This window comes from Naegleria gruberi, assembly GCF_000004985.1.
Source record: "Naegleria gruberi genomic scaffold NAEGRscaffold_10, whole genome shotgun sequence".
Classification (NCBI taxonomy): Eukaryota; Heterolobosea; class Eutetramitea; order Acrasida; family Naegleriidae; genus Naegleria; species Naegleria gruberi.
The window spans coordinates 649,766-657,458 of record NW_003163317.1 but is presented as its reverse complement, the minus strand read 5'-3'; the positions used below and the strand labels follow the sequence as shown (position 1 = coordinate 657,458).

General features: G+C 33.8%; 2 protein-coding genes across 2 annotated transcripts; one reads left to right on the top strand and one right to left on the bottom strand.

The window, feature by feature from the left end:
* Positions 1-686: 686 nt before the first annotated feature.
* NAEGRDRAFT_64607 (uncharacterized protein) lies at positions 687-5,938 on the bottom strand (the record flags this gene model as incomplete). The annotated part of the gene is made up of 2 exons (XM_002680233.1): positions 687-1,853; positions 1,877-5,938. The coding sequence occupies 2 exons, from the start codon at positions 5,936-5,938 to the stop codon at positions 687-689; spliced, it is 5,229 nt and encodes a 1,742-aa protein (XP_002680279.1).
* A 270-nt stretch (positions 5,939-6,208) lies between these two features.
* On the top strand, positions 6,209-7,363 carry NAEGRDRAFT_57334 (uncharacterized protein; the record flags this gene model as incomplete). The annotated part of the gene is made up of 1 exon (XM_002680350.1): positions 6,209-7,363. One exon carries the CDS (start codon positions 6,209-6,211, stop codon positions 7,322-7,324), a length of 1,116 nt encoding a protein of 371 aa, XP_002680396.1. The 3' UTR covers positions 7,325-7,363.
* Positions 7,364-7,693: the final 330 nt, after the last annotated feature.

Here is a 7,693-nt window from a genome sequence, read left to right as displayed (position 1 = left end):
CTCAAAGTCCATAATTCAAAAGTTAGTACTGACCTGACCTTTAAATATCTATCAATACAAGAAATGAAACCATCAAATTTACATCATTAATAGATGATAAGAAATATAATCAATGATATGAATCTTCACTAAGTAATCTCTTAAATAACCCAAATAAATCAACTCTGAATCCTAACCAAACCCTGACACACAACATATATCAATGATTATGTAGATCAATAATAATGAAGATCTAGTGAGTACGGAACGATAACCAAACTTCATTTTATGTTGCTTACTGATTTTATTTTGATTCATTTCAAGATGTTTTTTAATATTAAACAATTGCTTGTTTGATTTCTAATGCTATTTATTCGATTGGAATTGAAAATACCAATACGGTTTGATTTCTTGTGAGTTTAATGATGAATGATATTTTTCCAAATTGCTTAAATTTAAGTGTGAAGCCAATCTCCAGACGTGGCATTATTCTGAGGTTATTCTTCATATAAATATGATTCCTCACTTCATGATATGAGGAGGGATTGACATCATGATTGTTTGGAAGTGTTGTACAAATTTTGGAAACTATCTGAATTGAAATCAGGTAGAAAGAGTCAACTCTTATAGAATATAGATGAGAGACCAATTGTGGAAAAGAAACACATGGTAGTTATGACCATAAGGATAAATTTCGCAATTGTTTATTAATTAAAAGGGTTCTTAAATCCAGTGAGTTTACAGAATTCATTTAACAAGTATTTGAAGAATGCTACAATCATTTCATTCCACTTTCTGAAATCCAAATCAAATTCGAAACCCCAATCCGTTTTGTTATTATTGTAATTAATATAACCTCTCATCTTGAGACGGAATCTGAAATCTTTTTCTTTGCATTTAATAATTGCCCTAGCTTCCATATATGTAATTCCGAATGACTTTAACAATGTAGTAATTATCATTCTTAACCCTTCAAGAACATCCTTTGTAACATTTTGAGCAACATTCACACAAGCCTCAGCAATAGAAATTCCCAAACTGGCAATACTATTTTCAAATTGATATCTAATGAGATTAGAATAATTCTTCGAGTAAATGTTACTCTTTTTGGCAATGGTAATAAGTTTAGCTCCATGTTCATCAAACTTTCTAGCTCTTTCCTTCATTTCCTTCATATCCTTGTTCATACTTTGATGCAATTCATGTTGGTTCGATTTTAATTGATTCCATGATTTTACAAACTTGTCAAAGTTAATATTATTTTGTTTCATCACTGCTCCTAATTCATTAACAGAGTTTTGAATGATTTGATTAAGAGTAATTCTTGGCTTGCTTGGTGAGATAGATGTTCTTGATTTTTCTAGATCTTTCAAATCATCTTGCATCTTTTTAATTGTAGCGTCAAGTTTTGCTTCCAAGTTTGTTAATTGTTGTTTGACTTGTTTGATATTTCCACCCATCAAAAGCTCATCATCAGAGTCTGAATCAGAATCGTCAGAGTCTGAGTCAGAATCATCGTCAGAATCATCGGATGAATCAACCACTGAAGCTAATGGTTTGTTAAAATTCATGAGTTGTTCAAGAACACTGCTTCTTTCTTTAGCTAGTGCTTCAACTTGACTTTCTAACAAGTTCATATCTTCATTGTCCTTTGAGAGATTCATTAAATCATAGATCATATTGTTCACTCCTTGATTTTGAATTCTCATCACTGAATGAAGTTGATCTTGACATTCATGAACAGCAGTATTAAATCTCTTTTCTGCTTGAATGGCTAGTGATTGAGCTGATTTCAAATGAGAAATAGACTCTTCACTCAACTTGTTCATCAATTCTTGAAGAATATCTAATGCCTTATTTTCCTCTTCAACATCCTTTTCAGCACGTTTGAAAGAACTCTCTGTTGAGATTGATTTTTCTTTTCTTCCAAAGACTTCTTTGCCTTTTCGAAACCCTCTTCGAAAGTTTTCAAAGCATCCACGAAAGCTTGATTGACATACTTGATAACTAAATCAGAGCATTCATTCGTAAAGAGGGCTTCCATTTCAACATCCAAATCATTGATAGAAAATGTGTGTTCTGGAAGTGTTGCTTTGACTTTCAACATGATACTTAACATATTCCACATGTTAAAGTCAACATTGAAGTCTAATAAGGTAGGTTGTACAGAAATCATAACATCCAAAGAAATATCATACAATACGATACTACTGTTCAGATAGAAATTGACATTGGTCTTGTCAACTGACATATCAACCATTGGTCCAACATTTTCGGCAGTGAAATATTGAGAACCTTCATCTTTGAGATATAATTCAGTATATTCAGATGGAACAGATCCCAACTTTAGAGCTCCCAGTGTAAGAGATTGTAAAATACCTCTCATCTTGAAACCATTTTCAGTATCTATTGAAGTGGATACATAACCCTTAATACCAAATATTTCAAAATAGGATTTGAAATGGAATCCTGGTTCAAATTTGAAAACACCAATAGTTACTGGAAGAGCAGCTGTGTAAAAGTCAATATCTTCCAATTTCCAAAAGTCAGGAACAGATGAACAGTCAAACTTGGTATTCATTACCAAAGATGCCAATTTGAAAAAATCACCAGACGCCAAACGGTTATGTTTAAAGTTCATGAATGATTCCAAAATGGAAAAGCCTGCTTGGGTGTCAATAATGTCACTAATCTTGAGCTTACCAGTACATCCAAATCCAGAAGGAAGAGCTCCAGGAATGAAACACATTTGAAGAGCTACATCACTGACAGTAACATTCTTCAAACCAAATGGTTCAATCCAATCCCCTTCCATACTTCCAGCAACTGTGACCTGGCCCTTGTCAATACCAAGAGAAGCTGTCAAAGTCATTGGATTTGGATCCATCTTGATAATTATTTGAAATTGAACTCTTGCTTGAGCACTCATAGGATTCAAAGGTAAAATTAATTCAAGTGGATTACATGAAATATTCTCACCCAAGTCAACCTTTAAACTTGGAAGAGAAACACCCAATTCCATGGAACTGACTGTTTCACCAAATGCTGTCAACCTAATTGGAATAGCAACTTTGGAATCAAAACCAGGGAAGAGAATTTGAATATCAGGAGCTTTACAACTCTTCAACAAGGCATCAATTGATAATTCCAGGTCTCCAATAATTTGAATTCCCTTCTTAACATTGATTTCTTCCAAAGGATGACAAGTTCTGTAAGTAGAATACAAGAGTTGGAATTTCTTGAATTCCAATGCATCGAGAGCGCTTCCTTTCATGACTGGGAATGCATCTGAAAGTTTTTTGAAATTATCTGACTTGGCAACAGTATAGACGAGGTAATTCTTTCCTTCTAATCGAATGGCAACTATTTGTTCAAGATGAATGTCTCCTGGAAGTTTGAAAACTGCTTGACCGAGAAGACATATCTTGTTATCCTTCTTGCTCTCAGAGGAGTAAAGGTCAATTGTGAGTTTAACATTGTTAATAGTCACAAGTGGAAGAGAAATTGGTTGGAGGTCAACTGTGCCATGGACCTGATCTTTGGTTATTTCTAAAGAGAGATCAATATCTTTCACATTGAGATTTGGTAAAGTCAACTTGCTCTTAATGGTAACAGTGGTTGTCTTTTCTTGAAATTCATGCACAATACTCAGACTGGTATTTGAAAAGACAAGATTTGGCTTGATTGTCTTGAGTTGAACCCCATACAAGGCAAAGTAGCACTTTAACAAGCTACAGCTGTCAAACTGAGGCATTTCAACATTAACTTCTGCTTTCTCATTAGTAATTGATCCATTGAAATTGAAATTTGAATCATGAAGTACCAATTTACCACTCCAATTTGCATTATATTCCTTTCCACCCCTCTTCTTCGAGAAATCAATAGAAATATCCTCCATACTAAGGTTAGAATAACCGAATAGGTTCTTAATACTTGGTTTAGAAGCTCTTCCACTAATTGACTCACTATTAATCTTTACAGTGGCAAAACATTCAATCTTGTAGGAAGAAAGAAATAAACTGAAAAGAGCATCTGTGAATTCAATTTCAGATATGGAAGTAGAACCAACATTGGATTTTGTTGGTATCTTGAAGCAAAGATTTGTAAGTTTGATAAAATTACCAAATTCAACATCAAAGGAAGGAATTTGAAAGTCAACTGAGTAATTTTCCTTATCTTTCACCCAAACAGAAAGTTTGACTTGACCATCCTTCATATCTGTTGCAACAGAAATATTATTAATAATGGAATTGATAGCCTTGTCAGTATTGTTAACACCTGCCACAATAGTTAAACCTTCCTTAACCGTTAAGGTTTCTTCTTCTGATAATGCGAGTGAACCTGAACTATTTGCTACAGTGACCATCAACTCGTTAATTATTAAATCCTTAACAAAAGTGTTAGCAAGAGATGGGATCAAATTTGAAATGTTTGTTTCATGCATCTTTCCATACACAATAATATTATTCTTCTTCTTATTAGCATCTTTGTTTCTTTCGTCAGATGAAGGAGCCATTTCAGATTGAATTCTTGCTTGAAAATCAACATTAATCCCATTTAAAAACATCATTTCTGCATTTCCTTTCAATTTAATATAGTCAGTTGTCTTGGTTTGATTTTTAGGCAAATCAAAGTCTATGCTTACATCCCTTAATATGCAATTTTTAAGTTCAATACTAACAAAACTTGAATTACCAACAATACCATTTTGATTCAATGTTAAATCAATGTTGAACTCTGGAATCATTGTCCCTGGAATGAGACAAGAAGTTTGGAATGTAATTTCTTGATCACTCTTTCCTCTAATACTGTCAAGTAGACCGTTCTTTTGTTTATGGAAAGTCAACTTGCAATTCTTCAAAATAATATCAGTTTGTGATTGTGATAATTTACACTTGAACATGCTATTATACAAATCAACCAAATCATTCAAAGAAAATTGTGTAATTGAGCCAGAAAACCAAACTTCTTCATTCTTGACAAAGCCGTCCATTTCAATGACTCTTTCACCAACTTTTAAGGTACCAGTTAGGTTAACCTTGGCTTCTTCTTTGGTCAACAAACAAACACCTTCCAAATTTTGAAAGGAACATTCTTTCAAATTGAAAGGTTCTAGCCAGTCGTTGACTTTGATGGTTGCCAAGAACTTGTCATTGTTTTCGTCAAGATTAACAGTAACAATAGCTTGCAATGGATTTCCCAAAACTGATGATTTCAATGTGACATGAGCTTCGAGTTTCCAATTTGCTGTCCAAACTTGCTTCTCAGCTATTGTGTTCTTGGAAAAGTTAATTCTTGCTTTGAGTTTTTGTACATTAAAGTTTTTGCTCAGATTACTGTGGAGAATACCACTTTCAATGTTTGAGATTGTACCTTTCAATTGCAAATCTACTATCTTTTTCAAGTCAATATCAATTCCTTCGCAAATAAAGTAGCCTGAAAGGTTGATTTCATCATTTGAGTTCTTTCCAATACAATGAAGAATACTTGAAGGGATACCAAAGCTTGCACTAATGGTCAATCTTCCATTAGGAAGCTCAATCTCTTCACCTTCCTTAGTATTTTCAGATTTCTTAGTCTTTCCAAGAGTAAGGCCGATAGAAACCTTTCTCAAAGGAACATTCCAATGCTCTGACAATCCAGGGAATAGATCTTTCAACTGCATATCTCCCAAAACAGTTGCACTAAAGGTAAACGAGACAGCATTGCCATTCTTCAAATATTCAACTTTTCCATTCCATTGTTTTTCGAAGAGCTTTAATTGGCCCTCCACAGTCAAACTATTCGCGTTTGGTCTAACAATCTTGAAATTCTGCAAACCAATACTCTTTAGCACGGGAACCTCCAAATTCTCATCACTGAATATTAAATTGAATGTTTTATCTTGTTTTGAAAGAAGTTCAAAATCAACATGAGGTAAATGATATTCAAGTGCTGGGCTTGATGATTCGGAAGACATTTTGAGTTACTCGCTTAAGGTTTGTTTTTTTGATTTGTCTTGGTGTGAGGTGGTGACTTCTTCTTACTGTTGCAAGTGTAAAATATATCTCTGTGGTGAACTTTTGTTCTGAATTTCGATTATAGTAATTCACGAGGACATATTAGTATTTTAATAGATGCGAATATCAAAATCCTTTTCAAGGAAGAGATCTTCTTCAATACAACAGCTAGATTTACGTTTATTCTTTTGATGTTGTTTGCTGGTTTATTCAACACTCCAAAAAACAAAATGAGCGAAACAACACTCAAGCACATCAAGTCTGGAATGAAGAAACTTAAGCGTTCGTTGGATGGCTTGGAACACTCTCAACAATCCATTGTCGGAAAGTTGAATAACTTGGTTGATACTATTGAAAAATTCGATCGTGTGAATGAAGAATTTACAAAAAAGTATAACGAATTTGCAGAGAAGAGAGGACAAAAGGTTGAACAAGTTGCCAAGATTATTTCGGAAGGAATGGAACAAATGGTTAATAAGACATTGAAGGAAATTGGAAAGGAAAAGATGAATTCCTTCTTGGAATATCCTGAATTGACCAAGCAAATGGAAGAATTACGAGCCTCAATTAAGTTGAAATATCAACAGATGGCAGAAGCAGAAAAGGCAGTCGGTGTTGCATTTGAAAATATGAGAAGAGAGCAAGCTTTCATTAACGATACTCTTTTGATCAAGATGGATACTAATGACCTCTTGAATCTTGGTGGACCAGTTGTGATGAAACTTTCAGCACTTAAACAATTATTCACAGAAGCTCAAAGTGAATACATTAGAGCCAAGATGCAATTGGTTAATATGGAACAAAGATTGAATGATGTAGAATTGAATCTCTTCAAAGCAACAATTAATCACGTAATGTCAGCTATTACAGATCTCTATCAACGTGATACTATTCTTGGATCATTGACAATTCTTTCAGGTGCAACAACTAACACCTTTTTGCAATTGATGATGGAGTATAACTTCATTATGGAATCTTATGAGGTTGAACTTGATAGAATTTCTGAAGAGAAAGAAATTATTGAGAATGTCAAGATTCAAATCCTCAATTCTGAAGATGGAGAATTGTTACAAAAGGCTGCAGGACTGATTGCTAATGGAAAGAGCTTGTTAAATTATATGGAACTCTTGCTCGATAATCCACCAATCATTGTTTCAACCAATGTAATTGAAGCCAATGAAAATGGAAAGGAAATGGTTGAAATAGTTCAACTCTCAGTTGAAGGATTGAAAGAGCAACAAGAAGTCAAACTCAAATACAAGCTTAAGAGAAAGGCAAGCAGAGAAAAGAAACTAGTTCTCTCACTCGTCAAGAAAATGTACGAATCACGAGACAGACCAGGATGAAAGAAACAAATCCAAATAAAATATATAATTATTGAATTGAGTTTGAAGTAAAATAGTATAATTTTATAATTGATGGTATCAAGACCCATTATGCATCATACAAAAGATGCAATCGAAGTTGGTACGCGATATTTTGAAACTAACACAAAATAGTTCACCATATGAACTTTGTAATTGGTGAATGCAGGAGACTTATAAGACTTGAATCTCTCCCTTAATAGTTCACCATCTCTTTCAAGACATTTGTTCCGTAGGGCTAGTGCTGTAATTCCCCAGTCGTAAGACTTACAGTTATACACATCATGTCCCTACCTCGGAAAAAGCTAAAAAAGAATTTTAACTAAGAGATGAACAACAAGAGAATCGTTG